At 31.4% G+C, this 24269-nt stretch overlaps 3 protein-coding genes across 3 annotated transcripts; 1 reads left to right on the top strand and 2 right to left on the bottom strand.

Annotated features, from left to right (window-relative positions):
- Positions 1-683: 683 nt before the first annotated feature.
- On the bottom strand, positions 684-2834 carry LOC110998740. Its single transcript, XM_022267511.2, has 3 exons — positions 2650-2834; positions 1928-2100; positions 684-1283 (listed from the first exon to the last, which is right to left on the bottom strand). Exons 1-3 carry the CDS (start codon positions 2759-2761, stop codon positions 1125-1127), a joined length of 444 nt encoding a protein of 147 aa, XP_022123203.2. The 5' UTR covers positions 2762-2834; the 3' UTR covers positions 684-1124.
- Positions 2835-4555: 1721 nt separating this feature from the next.
- LOC110998745 lies at positions 4556-7162 on the top strand. Its single transcript, XM_022267516.2, has 2 exons — positions 4556-4942; positions 6067-7162. The coding sequence occupies exons 1-2, from the start codon at positions 4591-4593 to the stop codon at positions 6630-6632; spliced, it is 918 nt and encodes a 305-aa protein (XP_022123208.2). The 5' UTR covers positions 4556-4590; the 3' UTR covers positions 6633-7162.
- On the bottom strand, positions 7158-23097 carry LOC110998744 (acyl-CoA Delta-9 desaturase). The gene is made up of 8 exons (XM_022267515.2): positions 22965-23097; positions 12009-12123; positions 11312-11424; positions 10142-10304; positions 9284-9457; positions 8820-9005; positions 8039-8199; positions 7158-7790 (listed from the first exon to the last, which is right to left on the bottom strand). Exons 2-8 carry the CDS (start codon positions 12095-12097, stop codon positions 7588-7590), a joined length of 1089 nt encoding a protein of 362 aa, XP_022123207.2. The 5' UTR covers positions 12098-12123; positions 22965-23097; the 3' UTR covers positions 7158-7587.
- Between the last annotated feature and the right edge of the window lie 1172 nt (positions 23098-24269).

The raw sequence follows: 24269 nt of genomic DNA on the forward strand, positions 1-24269 counted from the left end.
TTTTGATCATATTCCCCTGCATTTCTAATGGGTTTCATCCTACTGTAATTTTTTTTCGTTTTTTACTATTTTTGAAGGCTTCTGCACTGGTCTACATGTGCACTTTTACTTTTTGTTTTGTTTGTTTTTTTTATGTATCCTGTATCAGTTTAGTTTACTTTTTTTTGTTCCTGTTCAGTTTTTTTTGTACTTCTTCTCTTTACTCATAGTGGCTGCCCCCAGAAACCCCTCGAAAGCGATAAGGCCGCCAGTTCCCCTCTTTTCAATGAATTATATTCAATTTTTTATAGTGTAATGTAACGAAGTGTTAATAAATACATAAAATAAATAAATATATTATGTAGATTATCGTGATCAATGTTGTGCGTGTGTGATATTGCGAATACGATTCAGAGCATTACGGACGCACCAACTGCCTCTTTAAATACCATAATATAATGTCTGATATTTGTTTAGAATGTATTGCTTACCGTAGCTTTTCTAAGAATAATTCCCACATTTTAAACTTTCTATTTCTATATAACCATCGATAATTTTATTGGTCTGATCTTTTATTGTTACAGCATTATACATATAAATTGTGAGATACCGTATCTAAGGCTAAAGAAGAGACGGTAAGTTCAAGACAATGGAAATAATTTATACGAAAAAGAAAGTAAGAATTAATAACAAAAAACAGAAACTAATCAAAATAATTTATTGGATAAATAAATAATCTTATTCTAGTCATCGTCGTCTGTCTTCCACGACTATCATGGGATACAGACAAAGGTAAATGCATTTAATATATTTCATACACAATGCATTAGTTAAATGCAAAAGATATTTCGAAAAGCTGATCAGTCAAAAAGGTTTCCATTTACATTTTTAAAATAATAATACAGCAATACCTTGAATAGCAGGGAAATTAAATATGGAAAATGATCCTTTTTAACTTCACTGTTCAATCATTCTCTTTGTATAAATTGCGCTGCAATTCCCAATGTATCTGGAATCAGGCATCGCATTAATATGCTTAATTTAATTTTATCTTTAGTCTCTGTCCATCAAATCTGTCAATACTGTTATTGTGGCAGTATAGCGATAACTAGGTGCAAATGGAACCTTAATCAGATATTTCGACTTTATTCGATGATAGCTTCGTTGTCGGATCTACCCCACGGTGATAGCAAAGGACCATTTACAGGCCAAGGAGCTGGTAGAGCCGGTGGTAAGACCTCAGCGCGTGGGTGGAATACCAAGGGCGCAGCAGGAACTGCTGCTGAGAATAGTCGGGAAACAGCCTGTAAACATTTATTAATTTTAGGTGGGATGAGGCTTACCTTACGTAATGAAATCAGATTTACCCATTACTGATTTTCCTTGGTTGGTTTGTCAAATGTTATCACTCATAAGGCATTTTTTAATTCTACGGAGCCGTTGATCTTATGTTCAACTTTTATTGAACCAAATTAAATTGTCATATATAATATGCTGAATTGAATCTTACAAAATAGGAAAAAAAAAAAAAAAAAATTATAAAAAAATAAATAAAAAATAAATTATAATAAAAATAAATTATTGTATTTTGTCTATACTAATATTATAAAGAGGAAAGGTTTGATTTTTTGTTTGTTTGTTTGTATGAATTGAATAGGCTCCGAAACTACTTGGCAGATTTGAAAAATTCTTTCACTGTTGGAAAGCTACATAGGCTATATTTCATTTTCAAAAAAATAGGCATCCTTACTAAAATTACGATAACATTAACATTTGTTTATTATTTGATACAATTCTAACAGATGGCGCTGAGTTAAAGGTAGTAGTTTGGCAAGACGACGTTTGCCAGGTCAGCTATGTCTAATAAAGTTATTTCTTTCTTTCTTTCTTTAAAACGTTTTGAATATTTTCTTATGATTATACCTACCTTAAAACGAAGCTTAATTACCTGACTGACGGATACAATTAAAAGCATGACTCCAATAGCAAGATTTTTGACTGATATAACGGCCAGCGCCATCAGCAGAGTAGAGATGACTCCCAGAGTGAACATCACCGGTAAGAAGATGAAAGACAGTCGTTTCAGAGCATTGTGGCCAAACGTTCTGCCGACGCTGTTATCTAAAACAAAAATGAAGATAATTAATTAATGGAGATATTAAAACAATTTTAATCTCTTTCTTCCTTTAATTTATCCATTCCTTCCATTAATTCCTTTCTTTTGTTAACTCTTTCAATTCATTTGTTAGAGATAATGATATGTTTTTGAGTAATTTTACAAGAAATGTATTCTTTTAAATAATTTTTCACGCATGTACTAGAAAATAAAGCATATATTTGATGTTTATATTGAATAATACGCTGTTATATAAATTGATTTACTTTACGAACTGATTAGAGAGGTTCATTAATACTTTTTTATAGATTGCGATTTAAAAGATACAAACATTGGTCATGAAAGTTTTCGTTTAAATAATTGTATAGAAACACGCAATACATTACTGATATATTCTCAAATAATTAATAATAATTTAAATAGTGTATGAAGTTATAGATTATAAGTTATATATAAGATATAAGTTATATATTCTTGCAAATAAATATATTATTATTATTATAGACGATTATATTACGCTGATTTCTAACTATTCAGCAAGACTCCAATATTACCTTTACTTAGATAATCCACAAATCCCTTATCAGACACATCCTCACATTTCACCATCGCGAAGGCAAAAACTGCGACATAGGCCAAGCTTAGAACTCCGAAAGTTTTACACATCTTGAAGGTCTTACAACAATGATGATGATCACTCGGCTGTTTGAATTTGACTGCTGGCTATATGATCGATTGGAAGGATATAAAGTGTCCTGCGGAAGACAATGGGCAAAGTAAATCGAAAAGAAAGCGATTGACAACGTGATCGTGCCGTAGAAATTTCGACCCCGATAACTGCATACTTTTAAGGACTAATGTCGAATCATTAACGGTGTACCTTGAACATCCTCTGATTGTTATCTAAGCACGTACTCGCGAAAGTGACAGTTAATAGAACATATTTATTTTGGTTTAATTACCAGTGGCAACTTTGGAACACGGAAGCAGTTTGTATTGAAGTGTTAATGTATGGGACAACTTACCAGCAAGAGACCCACATAAGATTTGAGCATTGAACATAGAACCTGGAGCTGATTCCACGGTCTCAATTTTTTTCGTAACAAGCAATACAACAGAAAAGACACCGGGTTCGCAACCGAAGTCGCACGCTTAGGAATTGTTTATTTTAGTTAATAATGCGGTCAGAGACTTGAGGTGAGTATATAATACTGTGGGACTGAAGCTGGAATCCTCTGTGAAAGTTGTAAACATGCCCTTCGCACAATAATAGCCCTCTGGATGTGGCATTCACCTGGCCATTGGGGACGGAATATATCTTAACATAAATATTTGATCGTCTCAACCCTTTAGCTCCACGTTTTGCGATTTGATTACATAAAATGTACACATTGCCTTCCTAAGGGCAATATTCACTTACGGATCACAATTTTAATCGTTTCAATAAAAGTAAGAAACTTTCAAAAGGCAGTGTTGGCCTAGTGGCTTCAGCAACGACTGCGACTCTCATACCTGAGGTTCGATCCCCGGCTGTGCACCAATGGACTTTCTTTCTATGTGCGCATTTGACATTTGCTCGAACGGTGAAGGAAAACATCGTGAGGAAACCGACATGTCTTAGACACAAAAAGTCGACGATGTGTATAAGGCTGTATATAAAATAATCATGAAACAGATTCAGAAATTTGAGGCCAAGACCTAAAGAGGTTGTAGCGCCACTGATTTATTTTTATTTTTTATGAAACTTTTACAAATATTGTAATGGCATCGAATTTTTTTTTTATTGTTACATGATGCACGAAGAACGAAAAGGTTAGAACTAGGATACACCCAAGAACTTTGTCTGGTTGCTTGGTCTGTTGGCGGTGTTCATGATATAGAAATTATTTCAAGTGACACGAAAGACAATTAATGCGCTTGAATAATTACGCAAATTACGAGATGCGTGCGAGACACATTTTTCATACTAAATCGCGTCACGTAGAGAAACCTAGTTCGTCGACCAAACGCCCACTGCGACAGCTCGTCCGTGACCGCGTGTATGCTAATTACCGCTGCATTTGAGATATAGGCCATTTCCTGCTAACAAAGAATGCGAAACTTTCCCTCAAAACGTTTTTCAGATGTGTGTTCGGCGTAACAAAGTATTTCGATTTTGGAGAAATTCACGATCGTCTTTTTGCATTCTGCACTTGTTTCTCACAATTCGAACGATCGAATCGATCGAGACATATAACAAAACATGGAAAGTGTGTTTAAATTAAGGTTTCTTATTACGTTTTAATGACCAAATATGTTATTCGATTATAGTTATGAAATTGCATCGCTTTTCATTGCAAAGAGCAATAAACTAAATAAATAATGTATAGTATGTATCATTTCCTTTAGCTTTCGATTTCTTTAACCGTAATAGTCAATTGTTTAGAACAACTTTATTTATAAGAGAGGGGGCCGGGCGCGTTGGCAAAGCCAGTTCGCACAGTTAGCTTACAACTATGCGAGCAATCGCCGCGATTTTCTTCCTCGCCGCATGTACTAATGGCTTACGCGAAACAAAAAATACAAAACTACTTCGCGATGTTACAAATTGTGTTAAACAGAATGGCTTATCAAAATGTGTCGCCGCTTTCGGAGTATGGAAGGCGGAAAGGGCTCTTGAACCGGATGTAAATGAGTTTATTTGGATTGATTATGTTAACCATACCGATGAGGAACTATATTCAAGATTGTGTGATGGTACGGAGAGACTGTTACGCTATCGTCCATTAACTATGGATCTTGGAGATCGCTACACGCTGAAGATGAAGTCTACAGGAAATAACTCGCTTAATTTCGACGTCCTAGACAGTAATTATTTTTTTTTAAATTAATAATAGGATGAACAACTAAATATATAAAACAAAGTCGTGTTAGTTAACACTTATAACTCAAGATCAGCTGGACCGATGTTTGTTATCTCTTTTTTGGTGGATTCTTCTCCGCTCCGAATAGCAGAATAAGTAATGGAGTATCGGATAAGTTAACGAATAACAATAAATTTATTTATTTATTTTACAAATGCAAACATTTCTGTATTTGCAAAAAAACGTTGATTTAATGTTATTACCTGAATTACTCCATTTAATTGAAATCTTAAATTAAGTTTAACTAAAGTTGACACGATATTATTAGAATTTCAGGCGGACCGAAGTTCGCCGGGTCAGCTAGTTCTAAATAATATCTTTTATATCTTTTAATGACGGGGTAATTGGGCAAACTGTAACGCAAAAAGTGTAAACAAACATACATAAGACTTGTAGACAGACTCTATGTAGAACCAGCTATGAACGTATGAAGTATTTAAATCATTTAGATGCCACTTAGGGTCCTTCAAGAAAAGAGAGTACCAATTCTTATAAGGCCGGCAACGCACTCGTGACCTCTCTGGCATTGAGAATTTTATTAGGTATCAGATATGATGAATAATTATGTGATAACTTAACACGAAGCGAGCTTTCTGCATATTTTTCATATTAAAAAACTTTTCGAAGGTTCGAGTAAAACAGATTTATTTCGTATTCTGTTTCTCTTAACACAAAGATATTCAATAATTGCTATTATTTATGTTTTCGGGTGTTCTAAACAAATTATAATTTAATATTTAAAAAGCGGAAGGAAAGTAAAATTTTCATGTAACAAGATACTTCCTTACTTGTGTAGCGATGCGAGATAAATAAATCAAACGCTAATAGAATACAAAATTAATGAAGGTATATATAAAAAGATACATGCAATATATGTTGCGTGAATATAATTTGTGTAATACGGTAGTAAGATATCATCATCGACACCTCTTTTATTTCTTATTTATTTGTGGAAAAATAAATTGTTTGAATATAAATTTCTTGCCAATTTATTAAATTTTTAAATTAATTAATCTAAATGAGCCCATTATTGAATGGTTTCCAATTAATTGAAATTTAAAATTTCAGATAAAGGCGCTAACACCGGACGGACCAGCACAAAAAAAATGACAAAGACGTTCTACCAGGCTTTGCCTTTCCTAATTTTCCCCGGAATAGTAATGTCTGCTATTCTTCCATTTTTCTTGCCTACGCTTAAAATGGCTACCATGGCTACAGTAATGCTTAATAATATGGCGTTAGTCGGAGCTGTGCTCATGCTTCTTAGAAATAATGCGTTTAACGACCGTAATTATCCGAAAAAGGTAATCTATCTAAATGCTGGATATGGATTTGGCTACGGTAGACCCAAATACGATCCTTTGGCGAACGCACCATCAGAAAATTTAGATGAGGTCGTTGCACCCAATCACGTAACTGAATACAGTACAGAGGTAACCCACGATACAAAGGACTACCACCTTGTAGGAGTGGATCCCAGCACCGGTATCTCATATCCATTCAATGAAGACTGGTTGAAAAACACACAAAATACCCCCTCAAAGGTAAAGAACGTGCAGATAATTGGAGAAGTGCCCAGTATAAATGATTGGCTGAAGCCCAACTTAAAATGGCCACCTGCAAGCAACAGTTGAAGTTGCCTAGTTGTTTTATATTTCACTGATTGCTATTAATTTTGAGTAGGCGTCTAAAATATTCTCTAACTTTGATAGGTTTTTCTTTAATCGCATTTGGGCTACTACTTCGTGTATTATTACATGAATTTAGGAAATTTTTATTTCGGGACGAAATTAATGAAACCATCATGTGGCAAAGGTAGTAATTATCTTTTTCGTGTGATTCGTCCTTTATATTTTTACTAAAAATATGTGTGTAATTCCCTTTTAATGTGTAAATTAGTTCTTGCCTTGTATATTATACTTAAAGTGTAATAATATTATTTATAAACGTAGGAATAAGAAGTAGTTTGTAGTAGGTAGGAATATAATAAAGCAAAGACATTATTGTAAGCATTAGGATATTTTTCCATAATTATGTTCTACAATTTCCTCGTTCTAAATTGTTTCTCGGTAAATAATTTAATGATGTTACTAATGATATGAATATAATTAAGTAAAACGATACAATGATTGTAATTGTATGCGAATAAAGCAACATAATAATTTATGGAAATATTATTCACCAGAAGTGTATTATAACAAGACATGTCTACTAATTTACAAAATATTGTTACATTCTCTTGAATATAAAATAAAAAATAATCGACTTACAATCAATCTATATCACAAAATATAAACATGAACCTTATTTTACGTAGTCAACACAACCAAAATAAATATACCATAATCCCATAATTTTGGGAACCCTATCCTAATCCTAATTATAAGGTACAAAAATTCTACGCAATACTCATATTGGTACATTGTACTTACATGAATATAAAATAGTATCAAAACTACTAGTTATCATTTAAGATATTAAGAGTAACCAACAATGAGGATTTCGCAATTAATATTTTTACTTCTAAGCGTTTTCACAATTATTTACACTTTACAAAATGAATTCTTATATAATCATTTATTAATTTCTTTAGTCCTCTTTGTTTGCAATTTCCGCTAATTTTCTGTCTTCTTCCGGCATATCCGTGTCATCCCACCCCCAAATTGGATTATCAGGATGATGGTGGTCATCTTCCTCGTTCTTCATTCCTATTGGATGAGTTCCATCTCCAGTTCTTGTAACTCGTTTCCGGATCATCTCCATGGAGACAGTCTTTAAATCATAAGCTAGACCTGCAGAATATAAATTATTATTTTTAAGCATAATCCACATAGCGTCTTACTTTATTTTTAAAGTGATTTATATAGATGATATGACTCGTTTGTATTTATGATATGACTACATCAGTTATAAATCAATAGATTTCCTTACTTCAAACTTAAGTACAAAAACTTGCCTGCAAATTTCTCGCAGGTAAACCCTGCAACAGCAAGAAGACATAAGTTTGGAAATATGAAACTCTAGTGAAGTTATTACGTACCCCACTTCGCAGCTAAATCTATTAGCGCGGTTGAGAGGTTAGTCCTATAATCTCCCAGCTCAGCCGCTTTATAATCCCACGGGAACACGTGGTGGTAATTGTGCCAGCCCTCTCCAAACGCTAACATTGCGACAACTTTATTATCTGTGGCGCCTATGTATCTGTAAGTAGCAAACGTTGCCATGTACATTGTGCTGTAGACAACTAATATAAATAATTTATCTTTGATTACACAAAGTCCGAACTTTATACATTGCAAAATATGAAACGATTTTTCTATGCCAGGTATACATTTTCATAAATATTCGATGGCATTCCGAGACTCATTTGAGTAATTCCCGGAAGTTAATCTTTGTATCTCTATTTTTGATATAAATATAATATAATAATGCTATGCTGGTAAATTATATAATGTATTGCAAATTCATTTGAATTCGCTTGTAAATGAAGTTATTTTGAAGAACTTTTTAAATTTAATTTACTTTTGAACAGCAATAAAAACAAAAACATTGGTTTTTCGTTGTTGGGAGTGAAACCCTGTAAAACTGCAATTTTTTTGAATTTCGAATGTGGAAATCCAAATTCAAAAAAAATGCAGTTTTACAGGGTTTCACTCCTCATTGGGCTGTTAAGCAAGATATGCAATTTTGGAACTGACTTGTAACAATCCGTAACAAGTGACGATCAGAGCTTTAAAACATAACCAGTTCACTTAATCATAGATGGTCAACGTTTATGCTTATAACTTTCTCCGTAGTTAAAAAGCGAAAGTAATACTTACTTATCGTATGGCCGATTGCCCCAGATATGGGCTGCTGAGTTGACCAACCATGTAAAGTGGAGTGATATTGTGTAGCGGAATATGGTTGCCACATACCAGGATGCCCAAGCGTTCTCGTTCCATAGAGCGACTGGCATCCATGTTGGCATTATAAAACATAGTAGCGGCATCACTACAAGATAAGTCCTGAAAATTAAAATACTTTATAAAATATATTGTTATTATATATAAGAAAAGATACGAAGTAATACCTACTTCATATGTAGAAACATAAAGATAATAAAATAAATTGTGAAACAGTGTACTACGGCGCGTGCTATATTTTTTACTTATATGTTTTTCTGTGGTGTGACATGTTACATATTTAATCTTAAATCGCATTTTTCACAAAATCTTTTGTATGTCATAGAACTATAAGTAAATAAGTAAATAAATAAATCATAATATATGTATAGAATACTTGCTTTTTCTGAATCATGACGATCGGATCCCTTTCAATGTCTGACATATCCACCAAAGCACCTTTTTCTAAGACATCTTTGTGCTTTCGTAACATCAGCCATCCGATGTGAGAGAAAAAGAATCCTCTTTTTGCGTTGTGAGGGTCTGCATCTGTTTCTGTGTATTTGTGGTGAACTCTGAAAAAGCCATTTTAAGCCTTAAAATTTCTGAATATGAAGCCAATCAAAAATTAAAACTTTGACTATCTCTCGGTATATAAATCATGTATAATTTTTAACTTACAAATGTAATTATTTAGCATAGAATATGCCTAAATATTATTGTTAGTGGAAAAGTGATTTTTCTTTTTAATTTTTAGGATACACAGCTGTCTCAATAGTGGTAACAACTGTTAAGATAAGAAACAAATAAGAATATAAAAATTAATTGTCTACTGTATAACAGTCACGTACAAATCAACTATACAATTTAGTATTTACTTTTAAAAGGTGTAATATTTATTTTACATATATCAAGTAAAACAATCGTAAGTACTATTTATAATATACTATACGCAGTTTTAGTTATGTTGTTTTGCCTTATCAAGCTCATCTCTTGATATCTCTTCTAACAAAAATACATTAATTAGTTTCGAACCTGATTCGATTTATACTTAAGGTATAATCAAGGGCGTATCCAAGATCCTTTGGCATTATTATTATTTTATTACTAGTATTGATAAACAGCTTATGTAGGTTTATATTGGATAAACACTCAAACCTATATATACAGTCTCATTCAAATTTTTAACTTTAACAGTGTGACCCTTTTAAAGTGAATGCTAGATCCGCCCTTGTTTATAATATAAGGCACCAGTTTACCTGTGATCTCGGACCCATTCGTAGATATGGTTTTGAAATGCTATAGTTTGTAATATAGCCAGGAACAGTCTCAGTGGCCACCGAGCTTTGTAAGCTCTGTGCGCCCACAACCGATGAGCTCCCGCTGTAACGCCCATAGCTGCTACAGAAGCAAAAACCACGGCTGAAACATGAAAAAAAATATATTTTTATTTATTTCCAAAAAATATTCTAAAATTGTGTTAAAAATTTCTAGAATATGTATATTATAATAAAACTAGCGGCTTTTGTGAATTAAGCCAGAATTTAAACAAATAGGTCTACCTCGATATATAAACTCCAAAATTACAATCTTATCGCTCGTTTACTACTCCGGCTTCGCCTCAGGTTCTTGTTAGTATCCCCAAGAAATACTTAAGAATAATTAACTAGCTCTCGAAAATCCACCAATTTACAACTTCAATATCCGGTATTATCTATTTTAATTAGCACCTATTTTTTAACGCGCCTTACAGCAAAGAAAGGTATTATATAATTAAAGTTAAAATCAAATATTTGTTCATTGAGTGTCTTTTTTAATTGAGTAAGTCTAACTTGATCTGATCACTTACAAAACCTTTTTTGATAAAACTTAACGGTTTTAATGTGTTATATTTAAATTTATATTACAAATTAATACATCAGAATTTTATAATGAACCTACAAAGATTATTAATACCTTTTTAATTGATAAGACTTGTTGACGAGCAGCTTTCTCCAAAAGCTGACTTAAATAACTAATTTAACTAGATTATGTTAGAAGACATGGTCAAAGTACATTTTCGTTATAGTATCAATAATACGTAGAATATGTGAAATTAAAAAAAAACTTGCAAGAATTCCAAAACTCAAAGACCTACGACTTAGGTCTATCGCTACGTGGAAAGGTAAACGACAATAACTAAAACGGATTATATAAAACAACAAACAAATGAATCTATAAAAATATGTAAGACTGTTTATTTTTTCTATATAATGGGCTGAGCCTGTCTTAATCAATTTTGACGTCGAAAAAGGGTATGTTTTCAAGATAAAAAACATCGTTTATAAGTAATTAATAACTAAGTTAATATAGATATTTTTTTTATTATTGACGTTCTTAGCTCATATATTTCAATAATAAATTTTGATTTGGTATGATCTAATACTTACCAAATAAAAACGTCATCAGCTTAGCTTTTCCAGTAAAGATAAGATATAGTCCGTACAGACTAGCTGCATGTAAGTAAATAAACGCTAAAACGTTTCTCCATACTATTTGCCATCTGAATAAAATTGAAAAATATTAATTAGGAAACTTCAGGAGAGGAAAGTTACATTAGTGACGTGACATTCTGTCTATGAGAAATATAAAAGTACCCTCCTTTTATATTTCATCGATCGAGAGATCATCTGTGCTTGAATATCTAATATCTATATTTTATGTTTTTTTGTTTTTTTTCGAAACAAACAAACGTCTAGAAAAATTTTCATCAGAATGATATGTGAATTAAGCTCCTGTACTATTGGAGTCCGATGTTTTACTTAACAAAGCTTAAGAAGAGCTTAAGAAGAGGATAAGCAGAGGGGCGAAACCATATATAGTAAATGTGTATAATATTATTATAAGAGTTGTTATGCACTTATAACTTGTGCTTACTGTGTAATTATAAATAAAGCTTTCTTTTATAAGCTATATAATGACAAATAGATAATGAGACACATAGGGTAAATATTTAAAGCATTTTTTAATTTAGTGTTTTTATATTATATGAAAAGTTCCTAAAGTATTTCGTAAAATAATAATTTAATGAATTATAAAATTATTATTTTACCAAAAAATGGTGTGAATAAAGTAATTATAACTTACTCATAATCTCTTCTTTTGTTACGCAAGGCAACGTGGTTAGAAAAGTCATCGTCAACATTTTTGGCGTAGCTGTCAGTCTCAGCAGCCATTGCCAATAGTCTGCTTTATCTGTAATCTGAAAAATAAAACAAATTCATATTCATATGCTGGTAAAAAACATGCAACTCTGTATCCAACTTGGACTTCTCTGCTAAACGGATTAAATTACCACTAAACGGTAACGGAACGATGCCAAAACCATTTTACACTAATAATATAAGAAGGGAAGGGACCAATTTCTTTTCATAATAATTTCTTAATTTCTGTCCCATACATCTCTCAATAGGACACCTTGAGAAAGCGCAATATGTGAATTTATGTTTGAACTTTGTGTTCTATGCTTAAAAATTACCATAGAACATTTATATTGTAAATTAATTTGTAATCAAGAATAAATATAAATTAAAATGAGCCAAGAAGTACAAAGTAATAAATGACATTATATCCGTTTCGGTCAAAGAGTATTAGAGTATTTGACCTCAATCATCAGAATTGGCCGACAACTCTTCGCCTATAAACCGCGAACACATACTTCAACGGTAAATCATACATAGGCTCTTAATGTTCATTCAAAAGAAAATATAAATCACTGTTAGTTATTTCTTTTTCTATAGCAAAATTAATTGGTAGGTATGTGGCAGTGAAACGGATGTTAACTTTTTGCAGTATAAAATATATAGCCCCAAAATATAATAATTTAAATATATTTTCACACGTTATACAATCCTAAGCATACCTATTCTATTGAATTATATGTAAATGTTAATAAAGATTTGGTTACCTAATTATAAATTTAACTGAACAGTTATTAAATTAAAGATTTCCATATAATTCCCAGAGATTAGCAGTTGTAATTGAACTTTTTCGTAAAGTTACACAAACGATAAAAAATATTATACTCCCGAATACAAATTTATAAGAATCCCTTTTTTCGCCCTAGCCATTGAGTTATAGACCATGGATTTATATAATGTATTTATTTATTTACCACCTTTTAAGTTACTTTGAGAGGCCAATTAAAACAATTCAACTGTCGCCTTTACAACACTAAAACAAAGAATAAAATATTCTGTCGTTATTTTCATGACAGGCTCAGTATGTAGCAAAAACGAAAACATACCCGTAATATTATTAAAATTCGAAAGTGACGGATTTTCCTTTTCTCGTACCAACGATGCAAGTCGCACAGAACATTAGCGTTAACGTACATAGGAATCATTATTTATTTATTTATATCAGAATACAAGATATTATATACATTACAGCTATTGTTTTTGTTACGATAACTGATTCTGTGTGCCCACGGGCAAAGGCCTCCCCCATTATCCTCCATTTTTCTTTATTGTATATCAATCTCCTCCAGGTCTTTCCAGTCATTTCTACAATTTCGTCGGCCCACCTTTTAAATTGCATACCTCGGTTTCTTTTATGGCCTCTTGGTTGCCATAGTGTTACAATTTTGCTCCATTTATCTGCTCCTCTTGCATGTCCAGCCCATTTCCATTTTAGTTCTTTTGTTTTATTTATAACGTCAGCAAACCCTGTATTATCTCTTAAATTCTTGTTACTTATTTTGTCAATTCTTCTTTTCTTTATTAAACCTCTTGCCATAGTCACATAGGTATCATTATTTACAGGTAAATATTTAAAATAACTTTAACCGTAGCTGATGCATAAGCCTTACTTTTAAAATCTGTAAAGACTTAAATTTTCGAATATCCGGCTTGAGAATATTCTTAATTTAAAAATATGTACTTTTCACCTGTATTACGCCAAACAAATAAGCTCGGTCAGAAAGCACACGTAACTTTTACTTCCTCGAAAGAAAAGTAAGTGTGAAGAACCTGTTTTACACTTGACCTCGACTGTGAGTAACGTCAGTGAATTTGCGATCCAATGCCACTTTCACCACATCGTCACTGTGCAATGATTACTTCGTGCGCTCGTACTTCACCATAATGTGGTATCATTGATAAGCGGTAGCAGCTTATGTAATTCGAAAACCTGAATATTGAAATCGTATCGAATTGCTCTAACAATGTATTCGACGATTGACAGGACTATTAGGTATATATAAAAAACAGTTGTTTTTGAATATTTTTTATGTTACAGGAGGCAGACGGACAGAAGCCTCACCAGCTGTTAAGTGACACCGCCGCCCATGGACAGTCGCACTGCCAGAAGGCCGTTTAAGAATCGGTGCGCTTTCCTTAAAGGACCCTAAGTCGAATTGGTTCGGAAGTACTTCAGTGGGCAGCTGGTTCCACATCGTGGTGGTGCGCGGCAGAAATTGCCTTAAGAATCGCTTAGTTGTGCAACGATGCACGTCAACTATGTACTGATTATCTATTTAAATATATACTGGTTAAGGTTTAGTAGGCTTCTGAATATATAACATTTCTGATTACTGATAATGTACAAAAATAAGTATAACCTTTTCTCCAAACTGTTGTTTTTACGACTACATTTTTGGTACACCCTTATTTATCAAACACACTATCTGTAAATCAATAATAGTTTATTTACTTGACGTCTATATGCCAATTAAGTAAATAGAATTGTAGCGCAATCTGTTAGAATTGCATATTGAGATGTAAGCTATCCTATCTTTTAAGTTAGATCAAACTGTACACGGTGTGCAAATTTGATTGATATAGGTTCGGTGATTTAGGAGTCCATAGCGGACAAACAATGTGACACGTAATTTATATATACTATTTAGATTACCCTTATTTTCTAGGTTTCACGGAACTGCATATTTTACACTCTCTCCTAAAGCGTACACACCTTAGTTAAGAAGCTATATAAAATATGATATACAAAACTTTCTCATAAGCACTTAACTTACGACCGTTTTCTTAAACATTGAAGATGTCGTGGGCACTATTTGTGCTAATAACTATCGCTGTTTGCAACTAATTTGCCTGTAAATATTATTATACACAGTTTGTCAAATGAGACTAGATTTCATCTTAAGTTATTACGTAGTAGTAGTGACATTATGTTTTCTAGTGACACGCTAATGCATCTACAATGTACGTACTTAAACATAAAACAAGACCATTCCAGGAAAATTCCATTCACAATATGTGAAGGGCCACGATAAAAGCGAGAAAGTATAGCTAATCATTTTAAACATTTCACATTGAAATGTAGGGCACGCTTATCTTGTCAATTTACCGTATATAATGTAATTTCAATGATTTATTAAAATTCATTACAATACTTGTTAAGTTGTTGGTGCATAAATAGGGATTTTAAGAATCGCCAAATGAACACGCATAAGATGAGTGTTGCCATAGTAACCAAGATATCTAACACAAACAGATACGGAACTATTTTAAATGCACGTTTAATAGGCAGTTGAGATCAAATAATATGTATGATCTAACTATAACTAGGGCTACTTATTGTGAGGAATAGAACATATCTGTATATTAATTTTACATGGGCTTTTCATTAGTTTGTTTACCCACATCGATTAAGTATAAAAAAAACATAATTATTTAAAATTTTGTGTCAGATGATATCAAACACGGAAACTAATAACCATCACATATTTATTAGTCATATAACCGCAGAATATTACAATCGATTGCATCAATCGAAATTTGAATAATTTTAGCAACTTTATTACCACCGTGAATGAATCGTTTAGTATTGAAAATAACCCAAACAAAAGTTTGAATGTTTTATAGTTTCGTCCTAGAAACTCGTCGTAAAATTTATTCTCTCAACACAAAGATGACGAATTATTTAGCAACATTTACTTATCTATAAGTACTGAGAAAGGTCTAGAAATTATTGTTTATACTTGCCTAGCGTTTGTCGACGTGGTTTGAATATCCGTAGGCCACTTTTTTACATTTATTAATTAAAATATATGTTTTAACGGGTATTAATCATGATGCCTGGATTACTATATAGTCCTCAAAATGATAAAGAAATTGGTACCCCGGCCACCATGTCTGTATTTTGAAAAGCGGTAAACTCTAAATTAAATTAAAAAATGAACAGGAATTTCACCAACAGGCATATGATTTCTTAGTATAATTTAAGTTTTAAATAATATATTCATTCATTAAAGTGACTAAAATATAACAACTAGTATTTTTGAATAGGTAGCAAAAAAAAATTTCCAAACGTTACATAATTATTTTAAAAATCTACTCATACGCGTGAAAGATCATTTTCGATTTATTTGTTTTATAAATGAATACCCTTTTGATTTTGTGACTATTCTAATTTACCTTAATTTATCTGGACTGATAATTACGCAATAATAATATATTTTATACGTAAACACCTTAAAACACACTTAAAATTAAAACGTGGTCATAAGATTTGTGTCTAATAAAGAATAAAGATGAATTGATAAAAAAAACCAATAAAGCTAATACCCAGATTCATGTGCACTCTTCTCTAATTCAGTTTGTATAGTTTCTATTCAATCTGCGCAAATGACATTTTACGTTTCAGAGAAAATGCAAATAATTGCTATTTAATGGCCGTTAACTATCAGTGTATTAGCTTAGTATAATGCTTTAACTCCTGATTACGCCTGCTTAGAGTAAAAAGTAGTCAAGTGTTTTATATATAACTACATTAAATATATTTATTGACTCTGTAAAAGTTAAATTTCTTTATATATTTATTTATATTATTTTATCGTTAAATCAAAAAAAATCACAAAGAAACCATTTGTTAGCTTGCATATTTTAATTCCAACCTGTTTTTCCTGAGTTAATAGCGTTTAAACTTCTAAAAAAAAAGAATCAAAATCTTTATAACATTCGATGTTTAAATAGAATAGTTTAAAGCTGTAGGTTCTCATATTCTTGATGCCTGCCTCAAATAATCGAAATGCAAAACCTCAAGCCCGACCCTGTAACAGTTTTATAGCTATAGTACTAGATCGTTGTGATATTCACGACCGTAAGGTAACGACTACCGAATATTGTACATGGTTAAATTTTATTTATTTCATTTACTTAGCATGCCCCACGCTAAATTAGGAATAATACTACATATATATACAACACAGATCAAACTTAATATAAGTAAAAATGTTGTATATCAAATAAATTAAATTATACTGAATAAATCTTATGAAATATGTATCTATGAGAACTCATGTCTTATTTAACGGCATTCAAAGATACTTAACCCTAAATGGAGGGTAGACATATTTCTGAGGTAGTTTAATTCATCTAACCAGCCCTTAGATACAAACGCAAAGATTTAAACCATTTTGATTTTTTTTTTGAAATTTACACGACTAATTTCAATTTATTTAGACTGCTTTGTGATAATTTACTTAACTTTACTAGGACAGTAAACAATTCAGGCGAGACTACTTTAACTGATAACCACATCCTAGACAAGCAGGATCCCAAATTCTATCCATGGATCAGTAGTTAAGGTCTCAAACCTTTAAAGTTTATTTTATATATATATTAACCCTTTATATTTATATATATATATATTATATATGCTAGTACCTACGATACGCTGGATTAAATTAGGATATCTTGTGTAGAATTCATAGTAATTTTATACAAAATGCATACAATGCATAGTTTATGCAAGTGAAATTCATAATATTATACTCTTATCAGATGTTAATTGCATATGCAACTTGAAACTTATTGCAGAGTTGGCACTTCGGTGAAAAAGTAACAATTAAAATGAAAGTTACACCAAGGCGTAAACATCGCTAAATGTATAAAAAATATTAGGCTGTAGGTTTTTTGCAGATTTCGTAAAGATATCAGTATCATTACATAAACTCTAATATTCTTTATTAGAATCTAATAGTGGTAGTAATTAGATTTAAATGAGATTTATGATTTTATTATAAATCTTTAAACTTATTTACAGAGTGTTTTATTTACAATAATTATAAACTAAATTTAACACAAAGTTCTTACGAAGATGGAACGAACATTAACTCACACGTATCAGTATTAATTACTGAATGAAATTGAATTATTTACTTATAATTTAGTACGCATGATCAAAGTACCGATTTTATCAAAGACTTTTTTTATTATAACTAAATTATGTATTTAAAATAATTTAAAAACGTGTTCCACTGATGTAACCTATAGCTGCCATGTACAGCTATGTCAGACAAAAGTCTCTAAGTGCTTTACAGTAATACTAATATTAAAGTAGGACATCCTTTCTATCAAAATTGCAAGTTGCGTTTTTCGAGTTTCTTTTTTTAACGTGATTGACATTTTGTCACAGTAAGTCCTAACGAGATTTGGTTTCTTTACCAACCCATATATTCTCTAATCGTAAGATGCTACCAAAAGCATGAAACTTTCCCTACATCGAGAAATCTTGCCAAGATAAACGAGTATAAATAATTGTTTTTCACCTATGGTTATACAGTTTAGTCTTATACTTAAGTTCGTTTCATAATATCGTTTCATGTATCGTAATGTTTTGAGGGCGGAGTCGCTTTTCCATTGAACGAAGCGAAACAATTATAGAGAAAAAAATAACTTTAGCAAATAAACTTTTTAAAAATGCACAGGCATGATAGTTACTATAGACTCGAACAAATGTTCTTGATTAACCATAATTCTATATACATATTTTAGTAAGCTTAATTATATTATATGTACACTTCATTATTCTCAGCAGTGAAGTTCCTATAACATGACATATTACGATTTTATAGTGTGCACATTAATTAATGTGCCCCATCTACAAAAAATAAATAACTAATTATATTCTTTAGTTGACTTAAAATTTACAAAAATGAAGAAAGGTTTTAATGTTAGTTTTATCCCTAATTATTTTCGCCATATTTCGAATGGCATAAGTAGTAATTAGTTATTTTTCTATAAAATTTATAGAAAAATAAATAATTACTAATGAAAGGGAGTTTATAATTATATATCATTGATCGTGATCTAACCTGAAAAATTGTAAAAGACTCAACACATTGCTTGAATGGCGCTAAATTTATAATTATACAAGTCAAGGCCATAAATACTGTATTATTAAATTATAAATTTTACAACATATATATTGTTCGAGCTTAATACTGTTACATTAAAACTCTTTCTCTTGTTTATTATCATTATATAATTTATTATCTACAATTTGGAATGGGGAGTTAAAGAAAATAGGATTCAAGTATTCACGTTGCACAAAATAGGTATAGAGCCATTGGTCCTATTCCAAGCACTTCAAGTGGTTCGTATGTAGGTACTACGAACAACACTTCGTCTGTCGAAGTCCAGACAAGATCGGGGCGCCCGCGTGCTGGTAAAACTACAAAGGCTGTTCATGTTGTTATACCCAATATCGAAACCCCATTAGGAAGCAAAAAATCGTATCGCGGGAAATGAAAACTCCAGAAACTCTTATATATCAAGACCTGAAACTCGATGCGAATCGTCAATATACAGGACATGCCGTAAATTAATCATTACAATTAAGAAGAGTGAATCGATTAAAATGCCTTCTGTCGTGATACGCAGGTGAAAAGCACAGAAATATCCTCGACCGAAGAAAAAATTTTCACTTATAAAATCTGTGTGTGTATAAAATGTAGGTTGTTTTAAATATGATTAACGAATATTATCTTGGTAACTTTCACATTGTTCTTCATGTACATAGTAAATACGCTCTTCGACTTTATGCTTAGAAAGCTAATGCTAATAACTTGTAAGTGTCAACGATTTGACTATTGTATGCAATGTTACTTACAAATAAGTGTACAGTTATTCAATGAAACAAATTATTATATTCTTAACCGTCCGAACGGAAAATATTTATATTCGAATTTCTGTATATTTACTTTCGAAATTACACTTTATTTATTATTTTAAGGAAATTACATTTCAGTTGGTTACCTCTTTTGGCACGAACTCTAAACTATTTTTTCTACCGATGTTACAATTTAAATGGTGTATAATTTATTTCTAATTAAAATAAATATATACGAACTGTTTTCCTGTTTAAAAGAAACATTAGATTGCAGTTTTATTTATATGTAGTAATTTAACGACTTATTTATATTATAAGCTGTGTAAAAAGGCTTACTATAAAGCTGCGATTATCTAGTTGATAAAAGGGCCTGGGACTAGTGCTGGGCAGGCTACTTCTAATTAATTTGCTATATTTGTTTTAAATATTGTAGTATTGTTAAATCAATCAAAATCTTTTTTATAAAAAAGTACCGAGAGTTTTTTACGCCGGCTTTTTCTCTCCGCCTGCACCCTCTGTCTTCTTTGCCGATGAGTAGGGTTGCCATGTTGCGTTTATTTAACATTCGCTCGTACGGTGAAGAAAAACATCGTGAGAAAACCGTAATGCCCTGGACACAAAAGTAGACGTTGTGTGTCAAGCACAAAAATCGTATCACTGATTTGCCGATTGACACAGTATTCTGAGGCCCAGACCTCAAAGTGCAACTGGTTTTTTTTATTTATATATTTCAATTATTACATTTATTAAAATTTCAAGTGATTTGAAAATATGCTGCGTGCCTTGCATTTAGCAATAGGGGATTTTAGAAACCATCCTAGGGAATTATAATTGTTTCTGTTGATCACCTATATAGGTATAAAAGTAAGAAATGAGACATGCAAAATGTATTGGTCCATTGGGCCCGAGATCTGACGTGTATAATGTACTATATGCACAAGGCAGCATACTACACTACATGTCAAATAAATTTTAATATCAAATTTTTCACTATTTATGATTTACAGTTTTTAACACCTGAATCACCTACGCATACACCCACGCATGCTTAAGTTCTTTAGCTATTTTTCATTTGAATAGACCAAATTATTTAATTTAGTTTGTTCCTTTTGTGTCAAACACAGGGAAGAACTGTTGTCAGAGGGCACCCTAGCTAGTGTTAGATCAATTATGTCATAATCATATTATAAATAAAGTTTGTTATTATTATTAGTTTAGTCTGTGACTGTATAATTATATTAAACATGTTTTATTATTAAAAATAATTGACTCTTTTATATGATAAACGTTTAATTCGAACGAAATCCCTATGCAATATATCTGGGTTCTCTTTTACTTTTTTAGTTTTAGTTTTATATTAAATGGAGAAACGATTATGGGTTTCATTTTATTGTGGGATGTTAAGTTACTTTGAAACTCATACGGTTAATGAGGGCATTATTTTCTTCTCTTAAATTTTAAGCTATTATAAATAAACCTTAATTTAAGTTGTCGTATTTAAGTAAAACTTTAAATAATTGTGTAACGTAGTTCCAAAATAATTAAATTCTTATCTTATACAATTATATATATACAAAAGGCAAAGAAGAGGTATATATACGATATGAATTATAATTTGAACATACATAAAATGTAATAATAATTAAAAGTGACAAATCTTTCTACTTTTAGGAAAATTCCTAAAGAAGAAAACATTTAAAGAATTTAACGAATGTTTATTTAGGGCATAAAAATAGTGAAAGTAATGAATGTTTAACGGTTAGTTATTAATCATTTTATGTTACATGTTTATTTTATTTGTAACAGATATTAAAACTTGCTTCAATCACTCTAAAATATTATATATTGGATGCGCGGACGATATGCAATCTTCAAATATGTATATCTGTGTTGTACAAGACTCATTTGACCGGCAAGACCTTAAATAATTTTACTTGGACAATAAGCCTCAAATGGCTTATTGTCAAAATAGTAAACTTAACTTTAATGCATCCAAGTGTTTTACATAGTATACTCAAGAAAATATAAAAAATGTATAATATGCAAACATATAAACTTAAGAAATCTGTATTCAACAATGTCAACTTAACTAAAGATTTTTTTTTTTTAAAGTTTTACACGATAGCAAACTTTTACGTTATTTATTTATTTATTTACTCATATTGATAGCATAGTTCAGAAAGATTATAAAATCTTAGGTTAATCTTAAGGACATCCACAAATTACACTTGTGGCAAGACACTAAACTGTACTTGCCCATGTTAGCTTAAAGAAGTTTGTCTTGCAAGTGTGGAACCCGCAATATGCAGTTATAGCAATTGTATAGAGATCATACAAAAGACAAACTAAGACTTTCATACCTAACTACTTACTATTACAACATACTAGCATGTCCACATGCTTTCTCCCTGTGTTAGACGTGCGATAGGAGATACATATTTAGGGCCTGTTTCACAATGTCCGGATAAGTTCCAAATAAGCTATTTGTTACTTATTTGTAGGATAAACAGTATTTTTGCGTTTCACGACTGTCAGATAGCGCTATTTGTCATGAAATGCCAAGTATCTTATTCGGAACTTTTATCTTTCGAATAATTTATGTGTTGCATAGCTATTATAAACAGCTATTATAAACAGGCCCTTAATGAGTTTAGCGACAGGTAAAGTAGCCTGAAAAGTAATTATTATTGTGTATACCCCTAAAGTCATTACCAATTACAGAGGTCACGGCTTTTTGGTTAGGGCGGGTAAGTTTAACACTTTAACTGTTGATATTGACCTGTTCGCCTCAAGTAGGGTGTCAGCCAGGATCTCTGACATCTGAGTTCACTAGTGAAATAAATAGTGTTCCCAAACTAATTTTAGTCAGTTTTTTTTAGTTTTTGCCATTCTTTCGAATTATTTATTACTTAATTCCATATAAAGATTTGTTTATTGGCGTAAAAAGATATTAATATTTAGTATGTTATTAACTTATAAGCTGTAAATCTTTCTTAATTAATAAAAAAATAATCAGCAAATTTCAGGTTTAAAACTGTCATATAAATTATTTGTTACCTAAAATTTTCATTCATATAAAAAATGTACAAGTACCTAAATGAAGACCTAGAAAAAACATAACTGTACTAATATTAAGTATACCGTGTCCTAAATTACACAAAAGGTCAATCATAAGTAAAAGTTACTTACATTACAAATGAATGAAGTGCTCGGCGCTTTCTTTACGATATCAATCGTCCATTCACTATGCACTTGTAACAATTCAACTGTATATCCGACGCAGGCACCGACTCCACAAAGGCTGTATCTCTAAGCGCCCGCGCGGTCTCGCATCTTTCTTATAGCTTCGGCTAACCGTGTAATACTTTCCCCACCAGTTCATCTCGTAGTAATTTCACTTTTTGAAAAATTAAATTGATGTTGCGCGTTTAATACTTAATAGTTACAAAAATAAAGTTATCGTTCGTGTTCTACAAACAATTTTGGTTATTTAGCGGCGCCTAAAGATTATGTTGTTAGAAGAATGTACAACAATGCATTATTTTCTTTCGCCATTTTTTCTAAAGTGCTCACAAGAAAAAGTATTTATTTTACTTTATATTAATATAGACATTAAATAATAAAAATAAATTAAAAATGTAACCCACTATAAATTAATAAACAATTGAAAAATAGCGCAAAGTTACCAAAATAATATTCTTATTTCCCAAGTTTTTGGTTTTTCCCACAAAGTAAAAGAAACACAAGCATAAGCTTTTTGTTATTTCGATAATTTAAAACCTTTATACAGTGTAAACTCTATATAACGAAACTGAAGGGACTGTGCATTTTATGGCGTTATAGAGAGGTGTCGTTAAATTGAGAAAAGAAAAATCTGAATTAAAAAAAGTTTATTTCGGAGTACATTAATAAGGGTTATTTGAATGCTGTAGCGAATAGTCTGTAAATTTGTCGGAGGTCGTTTGCTGCACGAGTAATTTCGTTGCATTTCTTTACTTATTTTATTCATATCTTGAGGCATCTTTGTAAAAAAGGGAGTATTTTTCCAAAAAAATTGCTGCTACAAGAGCTTCTTTAATTCTCGGTGGTGGCTCAGGCTCATCCGTCTCATCTTGTTCATGGTCAAGTATAGTACATGTGCAAGCAATCTCAATTTGTAATATAAAATAAACAAAATAACGAATTTGAATGATGCCAACAGTGGAGTTTATTGTATGCAAAAGTACTGCTAGTATATAGCAGTACTTTTGTTACAACCGACAAAAGTACTTACTGCTATGTAGATTGTGTCATTATATGGAAGATAAGTTAAACTAACCAATGCCAATTGATTTTGACGATTTAATTTGTCGTTACGGTGGACGTTACATGGAGTTTACACTGTGATAAAGTCGATGAAATACGTGACTTTATTAGAGATTTTTACTTTGTACTACCGACTGCGCAGTTCGAACATGACATGGCAAATCGTAGTAAAATTTTAATTCTGGTACA

The sequence above is a fragment of the Pieris rapae genome, chromosome 9 (assembly GCF_905147795.1).
Source record: "Pieris rapae chromosome 9, ilPieRapa1.1, whole genome shotgun sequence".
Classification (NCBI taxonomy): domain Eukaryota; kingdom Metazoa; phylum Arthropoda; class Insecta; order Lepidoptera; family Pieridae; genus Pieris; species Pieris rapae.